At 42.9% G+C, this 27,546-nt stretch overlaps 1 protein-coding gene across 4 annotated transcripts; it reads left to right on the forward strand.

The window, feature by feature from the left end:
- Positions 1-586: 586 nt before the first annotated feature.
- Positions 587-27,546, forward strand: mrtfba (myocardin related transcription factor Ba). 4 transcript variants are annotated; one of them, XM_073489285.1, is made up of 17 exons: positions 587-759; positions 7,210-7,295; positions 10,417-10,659; positions 15,541-15,606; positions 15,782-15,837; positions 15,968-16,043; positions 16,249-16,410; positions 16,587-16,762; positions 16,935-17,078; positions 17,174-17,421; positions 17,974-18,145; positions 19,157-20,173; positions 20,278-20,400; positions 21,544-21,627; positions 21,805-21,939; positions 22,143-22,203; positions 22,932-27,546. In XM_073489285.1, the coding sequence occupies exons 3-17, from the start codon at positions 10,500-10,502 to the stop codon at positions 23,441-23,443; spliced, it is 3,192 nt and encodes a 1,063-aa protein (XP_073345386.1). In that variant the 5' UTR covers positions 587-759; positions 7,210-7,295; positions 10,417-10,499; the 3' UTR covers positions 23,444-27,546. The 4 variants fall into 4 exon arrangements, with proteins under 4 accessions (XP_073345386.1, XP_073345383.1, XP_073345385.1 ...); XM_073489282.1 differs by having other exon boundaries at positions 639-759; positions 16,249-16,476; positions 21,478-21,627; XM_073489284.1 differs by having other exon boundaries at positions 639-759; positions 16,249-16,476.

Below are 27,546 nucleotides of genomic sequence, written 5' to 3' on the forward strand. Positions count from 1 at the left end.
AATTCATTCCATTTATATGATGCAAAGAACTGGAAAATAGTCTTCACTATTTCACTAGAGTTAAACAGGCCTGAGTTCTGATTTCTTGATCAGTGGTTTTAAAATGTAATTAGGATGTAGTTGTCTTCTTGTTGCAAGTGTGGGCAAGCTTCTTTTTCATATTATGCTCCTGTTACGGAGCGCAAAACCAGACAAGGTGGTCGACTGCACAGTCATTTCAGAAACATGCTTTATACTGATAATAACAGGGAAATTCTGGGGGGCTTTTTAAAAAAAATCTTCTGCTGCGATTCAATTAACTTCGAAGCAAAGTGAGGGGAATGAATGTGGATGTCTTGATGATTTTACTCCACTCCTTGTGGGTGTCTACCAGCTTATGTAACACTCAAGTCACATGTGAGAACAATGAACAGATGAGGTCCCTTGATAGAACATATTAAAACACAGATGAGTGGAGGTGTTGAGGTGTAGTGTGGTACACAGAATCAGTGGCCAGGCTCATGGGTGCCTCATGCTGACCAGTAAACAGGACAGCAGCCCTCCGCCACGCCCCCCTACTGCTCCTGTCCGACAGCGTCATTACGTCACTCTGCATCCGAACCTAGACCAGTCGCAGCCATTTTCCTCCGCGAAATAAACTTCAATCTCACAGCCGGAGGAAAGAAACAAACAACAGAAGATATCCCCGCTGACATTAATGGATATCTCGTTGTGAACCGGACCCCGGACGGACTCGGCTGTTCAAGTCTTCACAGTTCGGTAAGACGACAGACTCGGGACGCTGCTGTCTTGTTTTTAGCATGTTAGCCTGCGCTAACTGAACCGAGCTAACTAGCGAAACTGTGAGGAGGAGGAGGAGGTTGTTGTTGAGCAGCGTTCGTGATATGCAGACAGAGACAGCAGACGAGGCTCGGTGAGATTACACAACAAAGCATGGACAAGGGGTAGCTGACAGATACTAATCTTGAGATGCGTTTTCTAGTCTTAGGAATGATGGCCACGCAAGCGCCGCATCGTCTTTTATGATTGGCGCTGTCCGCAACTCACTCACCTGTCAGATTTAAAGTAACTAGCCAGGGTTAGCTTATCCCACACCCACCCGCCTCCTCCTCTGCGATAACAGGAGCTGTAGTGCAGCCGACAGCCATGCCAACCAATAATACTCCCCAAGGACAATATTAAAATGTATTCTTGCTGTTTAAACTAGCTAGCTGCTTATTGGTGAGTATAGTTTATGTGCGCTGCATGTTTCTTTAAGCCATTAATCTTGAGCCAGGATGCTGGGGCATGACTGTGAGTTGGCATCCCCTTTACTCAAGTTACACGCCCGGTGTGTGATGACTGACGAGGCCTCAGACCCGATGATGTTATCCCGTCTCCTTCCTATCGATTGAAGCGAGGAAAGTGAGGTGGTGCTGCAGCAAAACCCGAACAGGTCGCCGTCTGAGTGAGTCATCCAGGCGGCCCTCTCCAGTCTGTCACCGAGAAGAAGTGTGGATTGTTAGCGTTAACTTAAACACTGCGCACATGGCTGGATGGGTGTGTAATTATCCCGGGGCCGTGAGCCATATATCCCTGTGTGTTTGGCTTATTTCAGCCTCCCAGTGCGGTATTAGTTTGCAGGGAGACTGTCTGCTCACATCGCTGTAGACTAGGGTTTCCATGTCTCTCCATGGGGTGAATTAAATTAAAATGAAACCGAATATCAGACTGTATTCAGACATGTTTCCATTATACAGTGCTTGATTTTTGTCCAGGCTGATATTGTACTTCCTCTTTACAGTGATTGTGACAAATCAGACTCCACTGAGTTATTAGTAGTGACATGCTGGAGTTGGGTGCCACCCCGGGTAGTTAATTCATTTATATAACCAGCCCGTAGTACTCCTCTGCAGGCTGCACTCTCTGTTTGTTGAAGCTAAGAGGCTACTGTAATCGTCCTTTGCTTTTAGCCTCCCAGCCGTTTGCCCCATGTCTATTTGTCAGTCCAATCCTTTTGTACTCTTTCTAGAAGATCTTTTCAACAAAGTCCACAGAGGCAGCCAGGAAGGAAACGACACTGCAGGAGTGCGCCTGTGGGAACAGAGTAGAACAGTGGCCCCGGTGAATGAACCACGGTGATGACATCATTTCTGTCTTATCTCGGGATGAAAGAGGACATTTTTGTTGAACTAGACGTGGGCTATTTAAGACCCAGAAAACTGCAGAGTCAAAGCGTAGTTTGGCACGGCGTGGCTCTCATGCTGTGTGCTTGTATGTGTACGGCTCATTGGTTTAGCATCTCTCACATACAGAATTAATAGCATAAAGAGCTAGGTGATGGTAATATCAATAAACCCCAAGATAATTTATTTTGATGTGTAGCCTTATTACACAGTATAACAGGCTAAATCTTGTTAGATACGGTGAGGCTTATTGCCTTGAGCTGCATGATAATGTAAGGTACAGTCATGCTCATTTTTCTTAGCATTCCCCTTTTTTTCAGATTTAAAGGTGCACTATGTAGTTTCGGGGGTAGAGATTTTAATCAGAGGAGAAAGGTCTTCATTGACTGTTTGATTTTATGCCTCAACAAACTAAAATAAACAAACACTCTTTGTTTTCATGGCTGAATACACAAACAGTTTCATATGGTTTCACTTTGTTTATATGTGGTGGACCCTGCCACCTTTCTAGCTCCAAACAGTGTTCTGGGGACCTTATTTTCCTCTGAGATCAGCTTGTTTATGCAGTTATGGAAAAAAATTAATATATCCGAGTTTGTATTATTATCTCATTAATGTTGTAAATTCTGAGTTTGATTTTCTTCCCCAAAAACTACATGGTGCCCCTTTAATTTGTTTTTCAATCTTTTTTTTAAAGATGATTCCCAGAGCACCCACAGCATAGCATATTTAGGTTTAGACAAAGGCTTCGACTTAAGTGCTTCTAGATGATTGTTGTTTACAGTTGTGCAGCGTCAGTGTTTCATCACAGCATGTTCTTTTTTCATAGTCCGTTGGTGGTATGTTTATGTCCTTTAACAGAAAACAGACCTCCTCGACTGTTTTGTTGTTTATTAGCTCGACAAGGCTGCAAGTTTTCAGTTATCTCATGCTGTCAGTGTGTGTCTGTGAGTGCTAGTGGGTATTTCAGCACTTGAAGGCCTATTTGTAGTGAAGTTGACCCACGACCTCTTCTCGTCAGTTTGCAGAGAATGGGAAGTGGGGACTCTTCTGTGTTTGTTACTCTGGCGGATACATACATTCACTCTGTGTTTGTAATAATTCCATTTTCTTTTGAATGGCGGCAAACTGATTCAGTTTTAGATTGTTTTGCTGAATATCGGTTGGACTTTGAATGTTGTTTCACATCCCGACTTCGCACACATGAGGAAGTGTGTCAGTCAGAAAGATGTTTGTGGTAGAACGTCATATAGCCTCTCACCTGCACTACATACGTCCAGGCCTTTTATAGACCTAAGGTAGTGCGAGACAGAGAACAGCCTCAGGGAGCAGACACACCCAGATAGTGCCATCATGGTGCAAAAATCTTGGCTCGGATGATTATCTTGTTGAACTCTGATCCACTAGAACTGCAGGTATAAAAACAATGATGAAACCTGAAGGCAGTTCTTGTTTTCAGTTCATCATAGATTCACCCTGGTTAATTTGGCCTGGTCCGAGATGCTAGCATTGCATTGAGCTCCAGAATAAACACTGGTAAGGCGGGGAAATAGCTAAAAAACCCCATGGCAATGTTAGTGTTCTATAAGTGAATGTTGAAGTCTCTTAACGAGGATGTGTTTTTGAGCGCAGGGATCAGACGATGGCGTTGTTTGGAAGTGTGTTACTCATTTCACTCTGGACAGAAAGCCCCCTAATTCTTACGAACGACTGGCTTTTGTATTTATTGGGAAATGCATTCATTCTCGCATTAAATGACTCTATAGTAGTCATGGGTATTTATCAGCTCCAACTTTGTTCAGTTTTGCCCCTTTTCAGGCCCGTTAACGTTAAAGACATTGGCCTGAAATAGTTTCCCATTCTTCTCTGGGTAAGCAGCATTCCAAAACTGTTCAGTCGGCATTTATTTTAAACTAGAGATTAAAGTAAAAGATGTATAGATAACCACTGTAACATTGTCACTGGTTTCCATGTCAGTACCAGATTCTTGCTGGCTGCGTGTTTGCTAATGCAAATGTGTAAATTATATAAGTCAGTCTTTTGGTCAAGTGTCTTACAAGCTGTCCAGCCTTCGTGACTTCCCAATCTGCCCAGTATGTGACCAATATGACAAGCTGGTCATGCAATCTTTCTGACAGTTGGGCTCTAAGCACTGAGCAAAGTCTCTGTCTCCCTCACTCGCTATACAAATATTAATTGAAAATTAACTTCTGTTGCCTCTGACAATCATTGTCTGCTTGGCACTGATACCCGATACCAATGTTTTTTTGTGTCAAGAATACCACTGGAATGTGTTGCAGAGCTGTTTGTTTCTATGAACTTCTCTCTATGGTGATGACTTTCTTCATTCACTTGTTTTAATGGCATGTTGTTCAGACCAGATTACAGATTGTTGGCAACACGTTTAGCAAAGCGTCCTATGTGCTGACAGGAAAGGGATGGGTACATTTGTTAATATCTCTGTTGTTGCACACTGCAGTGTTGATGATTGACACGAGCATGGACCCTGCACATCATCATGTGCCAGGTTTATTAACCACCAAACACAGCGGCCTGTGACAGAAGAAGACAACACTGCCTGGTAGCAGAATAATATAATACCACTGTGAGCGGTCATGTGATGTATCAGTGGTCGATCCAAACCTTTTTATAGCCGTGACCGGTCATTCATTGTTGAAACCTGCGGGGAAAAGTAATACAGTATTACAATTGCGCAAATACATGAGTAGCAGATGCCTAGCTTGTTGATCCCACCTTTGACTCTAGTGGTGTGTTTACTTGTGAGTATAGTGTGCCTGCATTAGCCTTTGATGAAACACATGGTACTTGTTGCCCCGTGCCATTTAAAGAACAGTCCGGGGCAGAGCAACACGCAGTGCCTGCCATCTGGATCCGCTCTTTGATTCTGAGGGGGCAGCTCCGATGTTTATCCCACAGCGCCGTCAGCCGTGACAGTCGTTCGCTCCTTCTTCTCTCTTTCCGAGCCTCCTTTCTCTCGATCGCTTGTTTCTGTCTTTTACATTGCCCCACCCGACACATAAACACACACAGCATGTTGGTGCTCTGACTGTTAGAATCCTGCCATCACCTCTTCCTCTCTCCCCTGTTTTATTTTAAGGGAACAACCAATACGGTTCTTTTTTCAGTGCTGATACCTGTTCGAAGGAATTAAGGAGACCGATAGCAAAAAATAAAATTACCTGTGTCAAAATGTATAATAACCAGTGATGGAAGTGAGGTTTACTCAAATACTTTACTTAAGTTTTAATATGAGGTACGTTTTTAATTTTCTACTACTTCATACTTCCACTACACTACATTTTGGAGGCAATTGTACTTTTTTGTAAGGAAAACAAGAAAGACTCTAGATTGCAGATATACAAAGTACTGTTATGATTAAGCAGTTTTTACACCACCCTCACCAATATAGCCTCTCTTAATCGAGAACATGTCTGATAAAAGTTGCAAATGGCACTGGAAAGTGCGCCAAATGGGGAAAAACGTGGACACTACAGCAACAGGCAAAAGGGGCTTTCCCTTACTTTTTCCATTTCTCTTCTTGTGTGCTGATTCACTTAGCTGAACAGCCGATCAGAGTGACTTTTCTCACCAACAGCCTCCACTGCCAATTAACATGCTCAATCGGCCAAAAAGCTGCTGACAAGAACCGACTAGTGCCAACAGTGCGAGACACACATCAACTAAATTTGGGCAAAAGATGCTCTCCGATGGCCCGACATAGGTCAACAGCTGACCATCGGCCTGGTGTGTCAGGGCCCTAACCAGTCAGGTAGTGTTGTTGGCGGGCTATTGAGTGGTGAATACAGACATAGAGGGACAGCTGCGTCACAGCCAAAGTAGCTTGTTTTTAAATTAATTTATTTTGTCAGATAAAAAAGCCACCAATTCCAATAATCAGACAAATGCTAAATGTCAGATCTGATAATCAGTCTATGCCTACTTATTTTTCATTAAGTTTATGGTTTTTAAATGTCAGTATGCCATTTTATTTTCACCATGCCACAAAACTGCAGTGAGTCAGCACTGATCCCCCTAAAGACTTGAAATACTGATGAAATACTGTGAAAATGTTCTGAATCGGCCTCAGAAATATCCGCAGACATCTCCAAGAGTAGTTGCCCAAAAGGAGCTTTTGAGTTTATGATGCTCTGGAGAGAGAGAGGCAGCTACATAAATAAATATCATTCATGTAGTACAAGACCATTATCGGCCCAGAGTGTCAGTAAATTGACGCATCCATCAAACCATAATCGAGTTATCTAGTATGTTTACTAAGCGCAAGATTCTGAAAGCTTCTGATTGATTGTTATTCTGAGAGCCGCTCCCTCAGACTGCAGCACTTCAGTCATCAGCACCGAGAGTTTCTATTGTCTCCGCCCGGATGATCCGCTCCCATTGTCATAGAGACCACCGCTGCTTTTCCTAGCAACCTGTGAACATTCATTTTCAGGCCTTGATGCAGCCTTGAGTGTCGGCCAGTTTTATTCAGACATCTTTAAGTGGTTTTCGTCATCTGTTTTCATTCTCTGCTCATCTTCAAATGCATCTATTCAAGCAGAATCAGTGTCAGATTCACCACTGTGTTTTTATTTTATTATTTTTAATGGATATTAATTGTGTGGTATCGTCATTCTTTTTCCTTTTAAAATGTATTCCTTTTGTCTTGTGGTTTTGCACTAATGCCATGTAAAAATGTCATTGTTTCAATGTTTTCAAGGTTGTTTTTGAGTCTTGTTTTTGTGTAAAACAGTGATTTTTTTTTTTTGATTTTTTTTTTTTTTTAATTTCCATTGAGAAAATCTTTTTGGGGGGATAAACACAGGAAGATTTACAAGCAATAGCATTAATGACTGGAAGGAGAAACTCACGTAAGACACAGAAAAATAAAACTAATCAAATGTATTATTTAATTGCAGTCTTGTCATGTGTAAGGTGGAGGTAAAATCCTGCTCCGTCATTTCTTTGACTTTTATTTATTGATGCATTTATGATATTCATGTTTGATCCTTTCTGTCTCCAACAGGTTTGACTCCATGGCTTAGTGACTCTTAACAGCAACTAGCCCGGACATTTCTTTCCTCTTTCCCTTGCTGTCGTCTGCTACTACAGGTTTGAAAGCATATTATTATGAATTTGTCTCTTACTCTTACTCTTCTTCTGTACTTCTTTATGTTCCCCAGTGAAAAAAACATATTGGCAAGCTTCCTTTGTAGCTTTCCAAGTATGGCTACACATGCTACACAGGGCATGTCATTTTCAAGCAGAGACCCAAAGTAGAGGCTAGTTCTGAACTGGTTAAATCAGAAGGACACTTGTATTAGAAACCAGTCAAAATGTGCATCACATAAAGCCACATCATTTAGGAAAGGAAACTAGTTCTGCAGTAAAGGTCAGACTCTATAAATGTGATTTAAGTGTTACTTTCCGCCGTATTTCATGTTCCAGCTCATTTTACCAAGCGACCACCCACTCCCACTAAAAGGCAACCAGTGAGCGATGACTGGCACTTGACTGGCGTCAATGCATGTAGAGTCCCTTTTCTTACAACTCAGAGAAATAAAAGCAAAAGGCCTCACAGCCCAGAATGCTCAGTTTGATTGTAATCTATAGGAAGTACCTAAATGCTTCAGAGCAGAGACTGGTTCCTCACATTACTGTAGATGATGTGACTGAAGTATTATTACAGAAAACCACTGATGTTAAACTGCTGAACGTCAAGGCTGTGAACACTGTAGCCTGGTGTTTTAGTGGCACTCAATCATCATTAAGGGGCCAGAAAGTGGCTGCGGGTCAGAAGCCAAGTTTTAGCGAGTGGGCTAATTTTGAAGTGGTCGTTAGGGTCAGCATGCACCAATTCAGATTGCCGGTAAATGCCAAGCGAACAGGGATTGACTCCCATGTTAATACTTGATATCTGATTGGTGGGGCTAATGCACACTCCCAAAATGTCACAGATATAGCAGGCAACAGTCAGTACACCAGAAAGTCTTTAAGACTGAGGTGTCAGACCTAAAACTCTGTGTGTGAAATAATTACTTCTACGCACTTCTCATGAATGGGGGCATAACAGTACAGAGAAGTCACTGTTCGGCACAAGTTTGGTACAACAGAAACAACAAAAAAAAAATCCAGAGTGCATCAGCCTGAGTGTCTTTTCATTTCTTGTCAACAGATAATAGTCTAAGTTTCAGCTTGTTCCACCTGAGAAAGTCTGTACAGCCTGTAGTTCATTAAGGAATGAACAATGAACATACAGTCTGGTACAGGTCATATTTTTATGCAGGGCTGATAAAAAACAAATGAAAATGTCATTTGAATGCCAACTGCTTCGGTAATGTTTTTGGCCCTGTCTGCTTTCACTTCTGGAGGCAGCAGGGAGAAGTTGTTGGACTTCTTTTTTTAAAATTTAGCTTTGTTTTGATTTTACTGGGTGATGCCGTCTAATATGTGTCAGCATGTACGACATGTCTGCACCCACACACACCTGTCCAACAACGCCAACACACTGTCCAAGTCCGATTCACCACCCGCTCTTCAAAACTTTCCCACACAGCTGATATGAAAGAAGCGGGTGGGTCCTCTAACTCCGGTGACTCATTTGAACTCGCCACAGTGTATAGTCAGTCACGGTGTCTTCTTCTTTGTCTTGTTTTATTGTGTCCTCTTCTGTTTTTGTTGTCTAATGACAGTGGAAAACAGCTTTTAAGTGCATCACTGCCAGTTACTGGATTATAGTCTGAATCAGAACTGTTACACGCTCCCCTATTGACATAAGCTCTCGTGTGTGACAAATGTATAACAATCATAACCATTTATTTATAAAGCACCTTTCAAAACAAAGTTACAAGGTGCTTTATAAAACCAAATAAAACACAAAGCGAATAAAACAAGCTAACAGCAATAAAAACAGAATACACATAAGAGAGTAAAATATGCAATAATAAAGCAGATAAAATCCCTGCAGTTTGAAACAAGTGGGTGATTTAAAAGACGAGACAGAGTCACAATGATAATGTCGTGATAAAGTCTCAGTGCCTTTTTGATTGCCTCTTCTTCTTCTTTATGAGATGTCACAAGAAGAAAGTCGAGGAATGGCTATAAAGCTGTACAAGGTGTTTATTCCTCCTGAAGGTCTGGCTCTGCACCCGACTTTCTCTCAAGAAATGGCCGGCTCTGAACAGCTGAGCAGCGGCTCTGTCCTCCTGCTCCGCCCGGCTGGTCACACACGGCACTCGGCAAACATCTTTAGTTTTGTTTTGATTGAGAGACCCATAGCGGCAGACATTACATATTGTGCGTTTAACTGTTTGAGTGTTTTGACACACTTTTATCACATAATCAGCAGCTCAAGTTTTCTCTTACCTTTGTATTACCCGAGACCTTTACATACAACAAACAGCAGAAATGTTTTATATGTGTTTGTGGAAATAAGTTTTCCTTGCAATGAGGAACAGAGTATTTTTTTAATGATTATGATACCAGCACACCAAGAGCTAATGAAACTTTGGGTTTAGGATTTGTTGTGTTTGGATACATGACATCAGCATTCAGTCACCGGAATGAACAACATTCAGATATTTTATCCGTCACAGTCTCCCTGTGCTGTCTAATGCCTTTGGCACTTAATGGGCCTACAGGGAGGAATAAAAACAGCCATAAGAAACACAGTGGTTCTCAGCCAAAAGCAACACATCAGGACGGTTAGTAAATAGTGCTTCGGTCCTGGAATGGATACATGTGGGTACTGCCGGAGAGCGATAAATGGCATACACGTTGAGACTGAGCAGTCTGTCATCTGCTGGTTAAGAGACTGTTGGGAAGCCATGGATACTAAACTGTTTGTTTTGCTCCCGAAATGTTTCCGTTCCCTCTGTTTGAAACGGCCGCAGCGACGTCATATTCCAGATCATGAAGCCGTCTGAACAGAGAGAACATTCATGCACAAACTGGCGGTTTGAAGTGATTATTCAGTATAATAGCCATCTCGACTCGTTTAATGAATAATTTGGGCTGCGACTGAGCTCTTCCAGATGGCTGAAATGAAATGCCACCCTTAGCATTTCACCAGTTGGGTGAAGTAGTCATACCAACAGGATGATGATTATTATGCTGAAGTACTGATGTTCATGAGGAGCCACAGAATATCCTTGAGTGTCTTATTCCATATGTGCAGGAACTAGATTTCCCTCAAACTCCTCAGTCTCTCTTCTTGTTTCTTGTTTCCACACAGGTAGCAGCAAGGCTTAACCAAAGGGACGGTGACCCATACCCCTCGTTACTTGCCTGGGACCCTCCCCAATCGCCTCCAGAGGCATGATGGAGGCCTCTCAGGGGCAGCTAGGAGCAGAGGGGGACTGTGGGATGTTGAGTCTTCTGTTGCCCAGTCCCCAGAGCGAGGCGGTGACCCATGAGATGGAGGAGCTGTCGCTGCAGCCCACACAGAATCTGCCTCCGCTCAATGAGCGCAAAAACGGTGAGGAAGTGCTATCTTTTAACATATTCTTATGTATTTTCTGTCGTAACACACATTGCACTATGTTACACATTGGCCACTGTAACTACTTACTCAATGCAGCATAAGTGAGTCAGCAAGGTGATAACACAGTCGCTGTAGTGTGGGCTGTGTGCAGCTGTCCAATGTTTTTGCTGTGAACATCGTCACACTCTTGCTGTAATTCTGCTTCTAAATTATCTGAATTATATGAGAAAATGATATGATGGATCATCAAAGTTACTGTCACCAAAACTCCTCCAATATCAAAGACAGTGCTGCACCAACATGTTACTGTGACATAACAATCATAACTCACCCGAGTCAAGGCGAACAAGAGAACACGTTACCGTTCATTACCTGCATAATGTAGAGCAGGGGTGGAAGTAACGAATTACAACTATTCAAATTACTGTAGTTTTTCAAGTCTGTAAATTTACTTGTATATTAGTATACATTACACCATGTAATCTACTTAGTTACTTTTAAAATCATAATTTGAATTAATATCTAAACCTTTCATCAGCACTTTTGTAGCCAATAAGGCTATCAGATCAAAAACAGGCCAATGAAAACCCTGTGATAAGGACAGATAAGAAAAACTCTGCAGCAGGCGCAGGTTTGGAGATGTGACCATGATACTCTGAGCAGAACAGAGCAGGCATTGGGAGTAATTTAGACTGAAGATTTGGAGAAACAGAAACCCCTCTGATTGAATGCAAGCTATTGATAATGCATTACAATCAATCAATTATCAACAGTTAAATACTATCAATACTGAGTAGCGTCTGAGAAGAACCTTGTACTTTTACTTAAGCTTTATTTGAATGCAAGTAGCTTGACTTGTAATAATTCCGTAATCTAGCTGTACTCGTACTTGAGTACAGATTTTCAGTAATCTTTTCACCACTGGTGTAGAGAGAAAAAAAGTTTTTGCATACCGTGAGTTTCTTAAGACCTATAAAGTTGTTAGAGAAAAAAATTCATAAAAACAATACCAATAAACGGGACTTGAGGGTGTAATTGTAGAACAAAAATGGATTTGATTGCACGGTGAGGTCTCTGAAGAGCTAAGGAATACACATAGGGGGGTAAAGTAGAACAACTGTCTTCCTGAATAAATTCACTGATAATAAACTCCACATAAATCAAACACAAACATAACATCTAATCTATGTAATAACATTGTTGCTCTTTTCCTTTGTTGCACCTCCAACATGGTGACATGTATGTAGACATGTAGCCGTTTAGACACATGCACACAGGCACATAGTCCTCAAATCCACTACTAAGTTCAAATTGGGCAGGAAAAGCGAGTCATCAACCCCTGAAACTTCCATCAGCTTTTCTTTTGTGCAGCACGCAGGGAAATACTGTTCATCATGCTAGCCAGCCTGCATGTTTCTCGTGGGCCTCACGATGTTGGAGTTATTTTGGCAGCCACATGGGACAGCCTGAGACACTGATGGATGGGTACGTGATTATCAGGCTTTAGGAGTGGGTTAGATGCACTGCTGCCTCTGCCAGTTCCTAATCATGGCTTAGATGGTGAAGGGAGATCAGTCCAGTGCAATCACTGCAATATTGATCACCATGCTTAGAAAAATCTAATTTGTCAGATACAGTCAACAAACGCAGGGTGTTAAGCCAGAGCTGGTCCAGGCCGGATTAAGCATGTTTTGGATAAACGGAGGAGTTTGTGCCGTCGTGCTGCTGCCTGCAGGAGAGCGCAGTAAAATGTCTTGACGGTGGAAAAATGTGGAATGTCAACAGTAGTAGCACCCACTCATCATCTTGGCTTTTGTCATTTCCCCTCCAGTGAGAACACACACCTCATACTTTCCACCCTCCGAGCCATCCCCAGCACTTTGCCAACCGCAGAGCCCCGTCTCTCATATTGGTTTTAACATTCAGGTGTTAATCTGTCTACCATCGTGACAGGTCTGAGTGTCTGAGGCCGCTTCAGTTGTGTGTGGCTCAGAGAGTCTGCAGGGAGAGAGGAGGAGAACTGCAGTGCAGCTCTGTCAGCAGAGTCAGCGTGCGGACTCAGGGCAGTGAGTTTGTTGTGACAGGGAATGAGTGTCTGGCCGGTAAGAGGTCTCCTATCATGTGAAATCAATAATGTTAATGACAACAGCAAAAGTCTGCCAAGAAGATAAACAAGTGCACAGCTTAAAACAATATAATCACAAGTTTACTATACGTTTATTACCAAACCATTAGACCAAAATAGCCCCAAATAATAATCAGCTGCTTTCCAAAGTGAGCGGAAAACTTATGTTTGTGTAAAGAAATAATAATAATGTCAAGATTAAAGGTACGATATGTTGAAAACATGAACATTTATTAAAATTATCAACAGAATGTTATGACATTATGACATATATGTATTGTGTTGGAAAGAAATAGGCTACCCAAGTTAGCATGCCAACTAGCTAACCCTAATGAATGAGTGTAAGAGGTGCTGGTAGAGGTTGCCTTTGGACAGAGCTAGGCTAGCTGTTTTCCCTCTGTTTCCACTTCTTAATGCTAAGCTAAGCAAACCAGCTGCTGACTCCAGCTTCACATTGAATTGATGGATATAAAAGTGGTGTCAATCATCTCATCAAACAGTCCACAAAAAAAGATATCAAGTATATTTCCAAAAATGTGGAGCTGTTTCTTTTTATTTAGGCAATATCTGTCTATAAACATTCAATCTCTGGTTTCTAGCTGTCCTTATTATACTACTGATTTTTGTTTTCTCGCATTTCATCAGCAGCTCGGCCAACTTGGTATAGATAATATTAAATGGCTCTCTTGTTGAACGCAGATGAAACATTTCTATGCAAGCCTGCGTTTCCTCCACTGACCTGCTGACTGGCCGAGTGTGTGCGTGCCTGTTTCTGTGTGATTAGACAGCTTAGTCATGTCGTCCACGTCTCTTCTCAGCCTGCTCAGGTCACAGGTCAACATGTGTTTGTCAGGCTGAGCAGCATTTCCCGGAGGAATTCAGAACAATACTTCTGACTGGAAGTCTATACGTATCACCCTAAACAAACATGTCCCCACTAGAGTTGACTCGTTGTGTTTGAATTGTTCATTTCTTTCAGGGACATATAGCTGTAAAATATCTGTATAAACAGGGTCCAGAGTAGAGTTCTGTAAATGTTTTACCTCAGCTCTGGTTGGAATTAAAGCTGCAGGATTCCCAGTCAAAGCCTGCGAAAGGTTAAAACAGTTGGTGGTGTGACAGTGGGTGATGCAATGAGTGGTCCCACAGCATATCTATGACGATAGTGAACGGACACAAAAGAGATGAGCGAGACAAAAGATATGACGCTGGTGAGGGCAGCTGTTTCCTGTCACATTTCACTGAAATTTTCTACCCTTCCTATAAATGGAGAAGTGTCTGTACGCGTGGTCAGTATTTAAGTCATGTCAAATCTCTACCTCCTTTTAGTTAAAGTTAGTTAAATAGTTCACCAAAAAATTTCAATTCAGTCATTATATATTCACCTTCATGCCGATGGAAGGTCAGGTCAGGTTATTTAATCCACGAAATATTTCTGGAGATTCACAGCATTCTACTTAACAAGCTGTATTGATCCATTTTAATATTATTTCCATCGGCAGACGGGTGAGAAGATAATGACTGACTTTTCATTTTGGGTGAACTTTTCCTTTAACGTGACACTTGTGTTGTTGCCGCAAGCTCATCTTTTCAGCTTGAAGACAAAGTTGCCATTGTCCTTTCTCCTTAGTCAGAGCTGACTAAGACTCTTGACTCTTCTTCAGTAGTTATAGGGAACCGCTGTAGACCTCCACATCAGGCACTGTTGGGATTGCCTACAGTGACAAAATAAAACATTTCCAAACTGAATGAGAGGGAAGTGAGAGAAGAGGTTGAGGAGGGTTGCGGCCCTGCAGTAAAAAAGAGAAGAGTCAGGGAGGAGTAAAGGAATAGAGGAAGGGCCTAATGTTGCTTCTCTCTAACACTGTGGATTCTTATCATTCTGTTGATCATGTTGCACCGCGGCTGACAGGATATGACTAAAAGCTTCACGTTTTGGGCTTTAATAGAAAGTCTCTAACCTTGAGATCAAATGACTTAATCCAGTCAGTTGTGTTTTGGACCGCTCAGCAGGCGTCTCAGGAGAGTAAAATAATGGCCTGTATGGAGGTAGAGACTTTCAGTGACTGCTGCACTGGGTTCAGAGCAGGTGAGCACTCCTCTTCTTTGTTTTTATTGTCATACTTATTGCTCAACCCAAGTGGGAAATGATACTGCCAGCTTGTCTCGGAGTTCTGGAAGTGTTTGGGCTAATAAATCATCTTTTAGTCATGGATGTACGTCTTTGCCTCTCATTATTGCCTTGCTCTGTTTTGTTTTTGAGTAGCAGGGATCCAAAACGTTAAAGTACATAATAACAGCGTTGGAAATGTCATATCCTAGTAATGTAAGGCTTGGTGTGGAAACAGAACGAAACATCATACCACCCTTAAATAGCTACCGAGTTATGAAGTTGTACTACTCTTCTGGAGTGAACTTACAAAGAAATTCCCAAAAGACAGGACAGGTTTTGAGCAAAACTTTAAAAAATGTGGTTGTTTAACTTGAGTCCTAAGTGCAAAATGCCTCTATATAGTTATCAACCCAGACTAGAGAGCAGGATATGAGTGATATATCTGGGGGAGGAGTGAGGTTAGGATGTGGTCAACTTCTCTGTCTGATCTAATTTTCTTCCCTATTTTTAATCAGTTTTTATTTTTATGTACTACCTCATCTCTCTCTATTCCCTCATGCACTTCCTCTTGTTTGTCTGCTTTAACATTACATTCTGTTTTTATGCCTTTGCAACATTTTGTTGTTTTGTTTTCCAGTCCTGCAGTTGAGGCTTCAGCAGAGGCGAACCCGGGAGCAGCTGGTGGATCAGGGCATCATGCCACGTGAGTCTCAGCACTTGTCCATCACTCACCGACAGGCTAATGCAATGTGGGCGGGAATATGATAACAAACTCTGACCCTCATAGCTGAGATAATAAACATGTTTGCTCTATTTTTTTCATCGAAATAAATCATTTGTCTACGAACTTGTGCGAATGAAAATGTTGTGTGTTGCAGCTCTGAAGAGCCCGGCGGCTTTCCATGGGCAGATTCGCAGCTTGGAGAGAGCCAGGGTAAATAAAGTGCTTAATGTAGACTTGAGAAGCACTCCTGGACTTGTATGTTGCTCAGTGCAGCAGAAAAGAACAGGACATGTAAATTCAGATGTGTTACTGACTGTTCCTCGTCTGTCCTTCATTACAGACTGAGAATTTCCTCAAGCACAAGATCCGCAGTCGTCCAGAGAGAGCAGAGCTGGTCAGGATGCACATCCTGCAAGGTACTACTCTAGATAAAACAAAAGGTATATGTAGTGAGAACTAAAGTAGATAAAGCACTAGAATAAAAAGACTGAACATTTCAAGGGGAATATGGCTTCCCGTGCTATAAACAAACAAATTCAGACTGACACCAGACACAGTATTGTAAAAAAAATATTTTCCCAACAAGAATCCTGTGTGATTATTTTTTTATTTTTCATTCAGAGACTGGAGCAGAGCCATCCCTACAGGCCACCCAGATGAGACTCAAAAGGGCCCGGCTGGCCGACAACTTGAATGAAAAGATCGCCCAGAGACCCGGTCCCATGGAGCTGGTGGAGAAGAACATCCTGCCGGTGGATTCCACCCTGAAACAGGCTATCATCGGTGAGACTCACCATGTTAGACAACCAGTGCTTTTTGAGCATTTCTGCCTTAATGGACTCAACCACGGTGAGGTGTTTGTTTGATCTGACATGCAGGGAATTGGGGGAGAGAAATGATGATAAAAATTGTGAATTACTTGCATAGAGGTTAACTTACTCGACTTTGTCGTCTTTCAGTTGGCCAGGTGAACTATCCCAAGGTAATGGATGAAGACAGCAGCGATGCCCTGTCTCCAGAGCAGCCGGCCAGCCAGGAGTCTCAGAGTTCTGTCCCCTCTCCATCAGAGAGCAAAATGCCAGAGACGCCCTCTCCAGTTCCAGCACCACCAGCACTGCCCAACACCATACTGCAGGTCAGATCCAGGACTAGTAACACCGATGTTTTTATGCCTGACTGGGCGATCTGGGAGATCGACATATTGCCCAGCTCTACTCCAGATATTTGTAACTCTATACAGTGTTTATAAGAAATTCAGTGTTTGCTTGGAAGTTATAAGTCTCTCTTTGTTATCTGTCGTCTTTCAGGCCTTCCCAGTTGCCACACAACCCACAACAGACTTTGTGAAATTGATCGCTACCAGTGAGCCGCCCGCCAGCCGCCCAGCTGTCACTCCCGCGCAGCCACTCACCACAGCTGCTCCTTCAAAACCCGGCCCAACACTGGTGAAAGTAAGCGCTTTTTTTTATATCTCTAAATCTGATATCATCTCCGTGTGTAATATTTGAACGCGGCTGGACAAACCATGTGCTCCTCCCCACAACAGCAAAGCCAGCAGAAGACGCCCTCGGAGAAGAGCCGCAGTAAGAAGGGCAAAGAGCCCAAGTCCAGGGTGAAGAAGCTCAAGTACCACCAGTACGTTCCCCCCGACCAGAAGCAGGAGGCCAGTGAGGCACCCATGGACTCTTCGTATGCTCGACTACTGCAGCAGCAGCAGCTGTTCCTCCAGCTGCAGATCCTCAGCCAGCAACAGCAGCACTACAACTACCAGACTATATTACCAGCACCACTCAAGTACGCATACCAAACATTACCCATATCACAGAGTTTTATGGATTTATGTTTTTTCAGGCCTCTTTGAAAAAAACAACACACATTTTTTTCAAGAGGCCTGGTCTGGCTTTCCTCCATAACTCTTTATCTGACAACAAGCCAAATATTGTTGTTTTCAACGGGCCAGAGGGCCATTAGCTAGTTTCCAACAACAACTCTGCCTCTAATCATATTAATAACTCCCAGGATGTTGCTCCACAGCCGCTGTTTTCATGAATGTCCTCACAGCGGCAGTCTGGCCAAGCTCTCTTTGAACTGTGCTTGTGCTCAGTGGTTTGGTTGACTGGCTTTGTTAGTGTGAGGCACAGGTCACAGGACGGATGATCTGTTCATATTGGGAACAGATTTCCTCTCTTCATTTCCTGTCTTTCTCTTTTCTCTCTCCTCTTTTCAGTGATTCCCTCTTTCTCCCATCTCCTCTTCCTCTTTTTCTGTTTCACATGCAATGTAGTGCAAATGATTTCCTGAATAACAATGACCTCATCTTATTTCACGTCTCTTTTCTCCCGGCAGACCTGTGGCAGAGGGTCAGGGCAGCAGCGCCAGCAGCTTGCCAACCTCCATCGTGGTGTCTTTGCCCACTGCACCTCCGCCTCCCCCTGTGGCTTCGGTTCCAGCTCGCCCAAACAACTCGCTGTCGAACCGCAAGCCAGGAGTCTTGCCTGCCAACCTGGAGGAGATGAAGGTATTTGGGAACCCACGTGCACCAGTGAACCCTTCGCCCTTGTAGCTTGGAACAGCGTGCCCCAGCAGCTTAGAAATCAAAGTTATGATTGTAGGCTGAAGGGTGGAATTACTCAGCTGTTAAAACTTAAAGTTATTACAAAGCCAGGCCATGTTTTTAATACAAGTCATTCAAGTTCATTCAGGAAGTTTCATAAAACAATGATTACACAAGGGAGCTCTCAAAATTGCATTTGATAACAATATACTTCAGGAAGCTCTCTTTTTGCTGCGAACACTAGCAGCGCTGCCAAAAAACATGGTGTTTTGTGAGAAGAAGCTTTATACAGCTACACATATTAAGACAGTAGTTACACACCAGGACTTGAGGGAATAGCTTTGACAACTTGGGAAATCAACTTTTTTGCTGAAAGTTAGATTAAAAGATCGATACAACTAAAATGTCTATGGAAAATATTATGATTATTATTATGCTTATGCTGTTTAATCTGTAGAAAAAACGACGTGTAAAAACAATACGTTATGGTTTTATTTGTGGTTATATGCAGCACTTGTTTCTTTGCCAAGATCAATGACTTCTCAGTGTCTTGTTGGTGATTGTTGCTCCACTTATTGGACTCCAGGAAGTGACTAGCCCATCAAGAAACACTTGTTTTGGAAACTGATTGTAATGGTGCTGGATGACGCTTTTTCCTAAGTTTGGACAGAGCCAGACGAGCTGTTTCCCCCTGCTTCCAGTCTGTATGTTAAGCTAATCAGCAGCCGACTGTAGCTTCCATTAAGGCACAAAGATAACTGGATCGTTTCTCCTTTTACCTCAGCGTAAAAACTACCAACAACACAGGACAAAACAGGAGTTCATTCTTTCATTTAGTCTCTAATGAAGACACCATTTTCCCCGGGAGATTTTGTGCACAGTGAAAGACAAAATTGCGTAGTGACAGTGAGGTTTATAGGGAACCAATCTAATCGCCCATGGTGTGATAATTCTATAGTTGTTTTTCTTGTCTAGGTGGCTGAGCTCAAACTGGAGCTAAAGCTGCGTGGCCTCCCTGTCTCGGGAACAAAGACCGACCTGATAGAAAGACTGAAGCCTTTCCAGGACAATCCCAGCAGCTCTGCTCCGACCACTCTTCCTTCTCCCAGCATTACCACCCTCTCCTCCATCCCCATGGAGGTCACAAACACCACTTCAGCCCCCACTATAGTCCTCCCAGTCCAACAGAAGACTCTAGAAAGCATAAACCCCACACCGCCGGTCTCACCCATTCCCAGTGAACTGTCCGCCCTCCAGCATGATGTAGGCATGTCTGAGCCGCCATCTGAAATGTTGGCAGGTCTGCGGTCCTCACCTCTTCCGTCTGTCCAAGTCCCTGAGGAAAAGGACAGGAGGCTCCACGAGAAGGAGCGGCAGATAGAAGAGTTGATGAGGAAGCTGGAGCAAGAGCAGAGGCTGGTGGAGGCGCTGAAGATGCAGCTGGAAGTGGAGAAGAGGGCCAGCACTGCTGACTGTGCCTCTCTATCTCCCAAAGTCACCTCTGTACCTGCCATGAACTCTATTCCTACTCTCCTGAACTCAAATGTTGTAAAAATGGAGGGTGCAGTCCTGTCAAACTGTTCATCCACCACTGCTACAATCCCTAGCTCCATCCTCGGCTCCCAGGCTCTCTCTTCCCTGCCAACAGTGGTCAAGTTGGAGGATGTGACTGTTTCCGCTGGCAAGCCGCTGCAGCTCCAGACCCAAACCCAGCTCATCACCCAAGCCCAGCCCCAAATAAGCACCAGCCCACAGCTGCTCCACCAGACCCAGAGAAGTCCCAAGCTCCAGACCCAGCCCCAGTCCCAACCGGCAGCCCCCAGCCTGCAGCAGTTCTTCATCAGCCACACAGGAGGAGTCTCCCAGGTGCTGGGTCAGCCTCAGACTCTGCTGACCACAACAGGCCAGGCTGGAACTCAGATCCTGCTCCCAGTGTCACTACCCAACAACGCTACTGCGATCCAGCTGCCGAGCACCACTGTCAACCTGCAGGTGAGACTGCAACCAAGAATAATGTGTAACAAATTCAGTATAGTTTTACAGATTGTTTGAATTTACATATCCAAATGACCCTTTCTCCTTATCTCTTATCTCAGCCTGTTCTTCAGGCCACAGTCTCAAACCCAGGCCTGATTCAGGCTTCAGTTCCTCAGCTGCAAACCACTAAGATGGAGGTGGCACCCAGCCAGCAGTTAGCCAACCACAACCAATTGCTACAAGTGAGTCACATAAGTAGTTGCATTTCTGTGAGAACAACATTACACAATGTCTGTTTGCTGATGTGTCATTCTGACAAAACATATTGTTCGGCTGTGTCCTATATGTTGAGTCCTGTCCTTAAAGTGTATTAAACAATCCGAAACTTTTAACTAAGGTTGCAACTAATGATTGTTTTGATGAAAGGGATAAGTTTACCCAAAAATTTAAATTCGGTCATCATATACTCACCCCCACGCCGAAGGAAAGTCGGGTCAGGTTTCATAGTTATAACAAAACAGTGTTGAAAGCATTCTCCTAAATAACCAAAGTAGCTGGGGACTTGTTTTAAGTCCCCAGCTACTTCAGTTATTTGGGAGAATACTGCATAACTGTTTCTCTGTGAAGCTCCAGAAACGTTTTGTGGACTACAAAACTTGACTTTCCATTTGCATGGGAGTGAGTAGATAGTGACTGAATTTTCATTTTTGGGTGACGTTATCCTTTAATGATACATCTGTTTTGTTTTTGTTTTTTTCTGTAAAGAATTGAGTCATTGTTTGGACTACAGTATGTCAGGAAATGGTGGACAGTGCTTGTAACAATTACTCAGAGACCAAGGTCCTTTCATCCAAAGAACAGCCCAGAACCCAAAGATATTTAGTTTACAAAAAAAACAGAAAAACAAAACCTCACATTTGAGAATGTGGAACTAAAATGTTTGAACATTTTTGCTTGAAAATGACTTCAACCATTTACCACAACCACTACTCTTATTTTGTATTATCAGGTGTCCAATTTACTTCCACATTTTAACAGAAATTATGCCAAAATGTGAAATTATGCCACAAATGTGTGTGTAAAACATTTCCCATTTGCTGTACTTTCAGTTCCTCCTTTAAAACAACAGCTGCATTTGTTTTTCTCTGGGTACCACATTTATGAGACAAACAACTCTATCTTATTACATCTGTTTGGTTTTTGAAGGGATTTTTTGCATTTTTTTCATCTCTTTTATAGCTGTCTTGTTTTTCTGTTATGATTATGTCAATCTTTTTATACACGATTAACTTAAGTGAGACTGTCTTGTCTCTTGACAGACTATTACTATGTGCAATAACACCACTGGTTTAGAGACCCAGACTAAACCTGAGTTGAATCCTCAGAATTTCCTGAGAAGCTCCCCGGAGAACAGGGTCTCTCCACGGGCTTCACCCAACCACCACATCTCTAACGGACCCTTCAATAAGGTATCAGTGCTGACTTGTTAGTGGAGGGGAGGGGGGGTTTAGTTTGTTTCAGTCTATCCTGATTACAGATGCTTTTTGGGATCATTAACTTTTTGATTTGAAGTTTCCAAACTTTACTTGTAGTGTTTGCTTCACTCAAAAACCTGTTTTTTCTCCATCTCTCTCTTATTCTTCCAGTCTCCTTCTCCCCAGCCTGCCTTCATCCTTCAGCCCACCTCCCTCGTTACTCAGCCTCCCAAGACAAAAGAGCCTCCCCGCTATGAGGAGGCTGTGAAACGGAGCCGCAACTTGCACATCAACAACATTTCACAGGTCAGATGCACACCACCACAGCTTAAACGCACGCACACCTATAGCACAGCTCAAAACATGCCATACATTTCTTCTCCTGCAGTTCTCAGCTGCTGTATCCTTCAGAATACCAAAAAGCATAACAACATAAAAGTCTATTTTCAGATTTCAAAACCTTGAGGAATTCTTTCAAGTCTCTCAACCTTGTTAACTGTCCTTTTCAGGTTCCCACGGCAACAAGCCAGCAAATGGATGACTTGTTCGACATTCTGATAGAGAGTGGAGGTAAGGAGGTGCACACACAAAAAACACAAACATAGTACAGACCCAGAACGTTGTATTTAGTATGAGCAAGTTCAGGAAGACGCTGAGGAAACGGCTGTGTAGACAGCAGTGTCTTCAATTGGTTGACATTACGTCTTATGTTAACAGAATTGACTGATATCAGCCTTTTAGATATTTATGCTGTCTCATTATGACGGAGGCTCCTCCTCAACCACAGCAACACGTAGACCATTGAAATTAGTTTGCTAAATGTAATGGTTAAAGCCAAAGTAATGTATAAATTATCAAAAATTGACAGCTAAATGGTTGAAATAGCTTAGATAATGGATAAATAGTTGATATATAGTATTCAGCTAAAATTTAATTGATTAATTGTTGGTTGGCTAAAAGTAATGAATTCATGGTTGAGCTTAACATGAGTAGATAAATGGGTGAAATAATTAGCTAAAGTAAGGAGTTGAAATAGTTAGCTCAAGGTAATGGACAAAGACTTTAAATGTCCATCACTTTGAGATAATTATTAGTGTTAAATAACATCCATTTTTTAATCAGGTCATCTTTCAGTTTACTTTCTTAGAAGAAGGTTGTGGTATTGATGAACAAACTGTGGACTCTGTTCTGTATAATTGGATTAAAAATGTCTCAGCCAGTACCAGTGCTACTTTACAAAGGAGCCCTTATTGGTTGAACCTTATTAATGAATCTCCTCCTCCCTCCTCTCTCTCCAGAAATCACACCATTCATCCAGCAGGATCCTTCAGTGTCTCTCACTAAGACCCTCCCAGTGACAGCAAACATCACTACCCTGCCGGTCAACACCGCCCTCTCCAGGCCGCCTCCACAGATCCAGGTGGCCCCTCCGCCCACCCTGAGCCCCATCATCGGCCAAAGCCTGCCCAGCCTCTCCTCGCTGGCCACAGACAATCAGCTAGAAGCCTTTCTGGAGGGCACACTGGCCGATACGCCTCCAGCGTCCGACCCGCGCACACAGGTCCTGATGGAGGAGCTGCAGGCCCAGCTGATAGAGCAGCAACCTTACTCTCCCATGGACACATCAGACCTGTCCTTCTGTGACTCCTCGCCCCCGTCCTCGCTCAACATGGGCCTGTCTGACCCAGGTCTAGACAATATGGAGTGGCTGGACCTCACCATGCCGCCGGGTCCCGGTGGGGCACTCACACCACTGGGGATCCCAACGGACTTCCTGGATTCACATGACCTGCAGCTGCACTGGGACTGATGGAGGCATGGACGGAAGAAAAAGAAAGGTTGAGTCGAGGGAGTTTGCAGCCGAAAGAGCCAGGAGGGAGCGACGGATGGATGGATGGAGAGAAGATGAAAGGGTCTGAGTTCAACATTTTAAATAAGGAAGCAAAAGGAAGAGAAAACATGGCATCTGTGTGCCATACCACTCTCACCACTACATCCATACCATCTGTAATATTCCCACTATCCTACCAGAAGGGATGCTGTACAGGCAGAGCACTGAGACAAAAGCAGGAGTTTGCACGGCTTTAAAAAAGAAGACAGAACAACATCATCACTGAGGTGACGATATGTGATAAAGGGATTTTAAACAGAGTAGACTTTTTTTCAGTGTCTGATGTCATGATTTAATGGAGACAGAGCCAAATGAATACTGGCAGCAAGGACTGTTTGTAAATACTCTTTAGACCACACTAATATGACTCTTCCTGGACAGAGAGCCTCAATAGTATTGACGCTTGTTTCTACTGGAGGTTCGGCTGGTTGGCTTTCAGTGAACACTGTGTCTATTTTACTGTGTCGGCACAGTAACCAAATGTTAAAGGGTTCATAAATACTTGTGATGTGAAGACCTTTGTTCCACTGAGCCATACTAGGTTAAAAGAGCAACACAAAAAACTGTGTTACTCATTGACGTTACTGTCCATGACAGTTCAGACTACAAGCTGTATTAAAAAAAAAAAAAAAAAGATAATTTGAGGCCTGGGAAAGCTTTGACTCAACCACTCTAAGTGCTTTGAGGAGTCACTAGTTCCCTTTATGACTGGAAACCAGATCAGCCAGCTTTAAAGGGATTTCTATCTGCGAGGAGCGCACACTGGTCCAATCTCCCACATACTGTAGATGACATGTTTGCTGACCAATCTGATTTATTGCATCAGATGCGACTGTTCTCTTCTGAGCTATCACGACCCCTGCGGTCAAGCTGATGAACCAATGACTCTAAGGAACAAAAGACGACGACGAGAGGAGCAAGCTCCTCCATCTGCGCGAGAGCTATGCACTAAACAGGCGGAGCGTTTCCGACAGACGCCCCTCGCTCACCTCAGAACAAGGAAATGTGAACTGTGCATATCCAAGGTGATGGTTAATATGAAGTGACGGCCGGTCGTCAGATACTGCAGTTGTTGTCCAAGAATCTTATTTTGAATGTAATTCTGAAAAAGATAAAAAAAAAAATGGGACTTAACTCTCAAAAGATGGCAGCTTTTTTTTCCTCGTAAACTGACAGTGGAAAGGGAACAAATATCAGTTTATGACACATGACCACACACACACACATAGTAGGTGTGATTGTGTGTGTGCTGCAAGTTATATCGAGGATTAATATCTTTGGAGAAGATGAGCTTTATATCTCGCTGTCCTACAGTATACCTGCACTTTGTCTTTGTGTGTGTGTGTGTGTGTGTGTGTGTGTGTGTGTGTGTGTGTGTGTGTGTGTGAGAGAGAGAATTTACTGCATCACTAGCCGTCAAACGCGCTAGTTAACAATCGTGTAGCTGAGACGTTAGTCTGCTTTAGCAACCAAGGAAACTGAATATTTTAAATTAATATTTGGCAGGCGAAAAAGTCATCGGCTACGACAAAGTTAATTTCGTGTGTGTGTGTGTGTGTGTGTGTGTGTGTGTGTGTGTGTGTGTGTGTGTGTGAGAGAGAGAGGTGCAAGAAAGCATGTGTGGATTCGTCTTCCTGTCTTCTGCATGTTCGTGCGTCTCCGTGTGCATGATTGTATCCACGTTTTAATCTTCTCTGGCCGTTACGAGCTCTCTCTCGGCCGTCGCCCGCGAGTTGTCTGAAGAAATCTGCTCATATCTTTTAAAATCCAATCGTTTACTATCAAGTCGACATATTCAAAACTTCAAAACGGCTTCTGATGACTGTTTACTGTTTTTATCTGTGTCGTTCTGCGAGTATCTCACGGTCAAAAATGCACAGACAAGAGGGCTTATCTGCTTTAAGAGCCGTCACAAAGTCTCTAGATGTTTATTTTTAATGGACTGCATCATATCCCACTCAGTGTTTCAGGAGCTCAGTTTGATTATTCTTTTGGGATTGATACAGTCATGGCACTTTGGAATAAGATGGCTTTTTTTTAATTGTCGTTTTTAAAAACATGTCCAGTGAAATCACATCTACATTTTAACCACTTTTTATTCTGTCATCACGTCCACGCACACCAGAGGGCCCTGCCTCTCTTCTGTTCTGGCTTCACGGCACATCCTCGGCGGCAAATGTTGCCGCTTCAGGGTCATTTTTCTAGCAGGAAAACAGTTAAACGGGGCTTGTTTTTAAATAAATCGATCCTCTTCCTGTGTGATGCTGATTTGCTGTTCCCGTCAGCAATAATGTGGCGACCTGAGCGAACCGACGGAGAGCCCTTTATGTCGACACTGTCTTGTTAAAGAAGTGTGATGCTCTCGCTGCTGCACTTACACGTTTATCATCAGGCCAAGACACATGGATGTGCTCAAATCTGAAACGCCTGAAAGAGTTGCGCCAAATACTGCACAGACCTGCTTCTGGGCTTTGTTGTATTTTAGTTTTGTCACATGTTTAAGCCTCGTTCAGAGATTTCTCTTCTTTCTCCTGGTCACCTCTGGTTGGTGCACCTTTTGTGTCGGGGTGCTCGGACCCCCGGCCGACCTGCTTGCAGGTTTGGTTGTATCTCTGTTTTCCACATTGCTGCGAGTGTTAAATCCTGAATAGGATGAACAGTAAGAATCACGAGCTGATTCATGTGTATCCTACAAGAGGTGATGAGTTCGTAGGTTTTTATTTGCATCTGTCTGTTAGCTTTAAAGGAGCACTATGTAGTTTTGGGGAAGACATTTTAATCAGAAGAGAAAGAGCTTCACGATTATTTATGTCTAAACAAACTAAATCAACAAACTCTTTGTTTTCATGTCTGAATAATCAAACTGATCAGGACAACAGGCTTTCATACTGTTTTCCTTTGTTTATATTTGGCGGACCCTGCCACCTTTCGAGCTTCAAACATTTATAAAAAATAACTATAACTGAGTTTGTATTATTACCTCATTAATATCATAAATATTCAAATTCTGGGTGTGAATTTCTTCTCCAACTCTTCACAGTGCCCCTTGAAGGCTATCAAATGTAATATTTTGTTTGCCAAACTGGCAGTGGAACATATTATCACGTTTTGTTAATTTTCTCACATTTTTTGTATTTAGAGTGAAAAGTTAAAGGAAAAAAAAACCAACATTTAATCTTGTTTTCATGCTCGTGTAAAATCTGTAAAAGAAGAGTTTGTGTGTATATTTTTGGTTTGCAGAGTTGTTTTTCGTTTTATTTTTCATACGAGACGAACACAAACCTCTCGACTGCAGCAAACCTACACATCTACGTGATTGACACCACTTACTATCGGCAGTTTTACGGTCGCTGACTGGTCAGACAGGGACAGCTAAAAGCAATAAATGGCTGCTGTTTCCCCTTGATATACTGTACTGTATGTTAGATCCTGCCTTGATTTTATTAGCGTAAGAGCTTTTACTACAGAGTGATACAGTTGAAAAGGCACTTATATGTGAGTGGTTGATTGGGGGGGGTGTTTGAATAACCCTCTCGTGTTGGAGGTTTGTGGAAGGAACCTCTAAAGGTTCCTTGAACGTTCCTTTACATTCACAGTTGGAGTCCCCGTATTGACTCCAGCTCTCCCGCTTGTCCTCGTTCACCTGCACCGTTTATCATCTTGTCAACATTCTACATTTTTCCAGCGGAGCAGCCGAACGGCGCTCTGCACCGGACACTTCATTAAAACACGTGTTTTGGGAACATTAGTGGGAGCACAGATGAGGCGCGGAGTTTCTCCACCCTCTGCTGATTTACATCCGTCACTGCAGCCACACCTCCGCTCCATCTCCACCACCCACGCCATGCCTCTTGTTGTTTGTATGCCATATGTTTTGCACATTGTGTACATATTTATATAGATGTAATGCATATTTTTATACATGTGTAACATCCATGGGTTCTCTATTTTGTACATACTCAAAAAGATGTATATAAGTACTGTATGCCTTTATGTGTCAATAAAATTTGGTGTACTGTGAA

The sequence above is a fragment of the Pagrus major genome, chromosome 20, assembly GCF_040436345.1.
Source record: "Pagrus major chromosome 20, Pma_NU_1.0".
Classification (NCBI taxonomy): Eukaryota; Metazoa; Chordata; class Actinopteri; order Spariformes; family Sparidae; genus Pagrus; species Pagrus major.

Bases quoted from the DNA above. Each gene is read 5' to 3' on its own strand.
- mrtfba (XM_073489282.1), top strand. From the start codon at position 10,500: ATGATGGAGGCCTCTCAGGGGCAGCTAGGAGCAGAGGGGGACTGTGGG. The intron at 15,838-15,967 runs GTAAATAAAGTG...CCTTCATTACAG, and splicing joins GCAGCTTGGAGAGAGCCAGG to ACTGAGAATTTCCTCAAGCA. The intron at 16,044-16,248 runs GTACTACTCTAG...TTTTTCATTCAG, and splicing joins CAGGATGCACATCCTGCAAG to AGACTGGAGCAGAGCCATCC.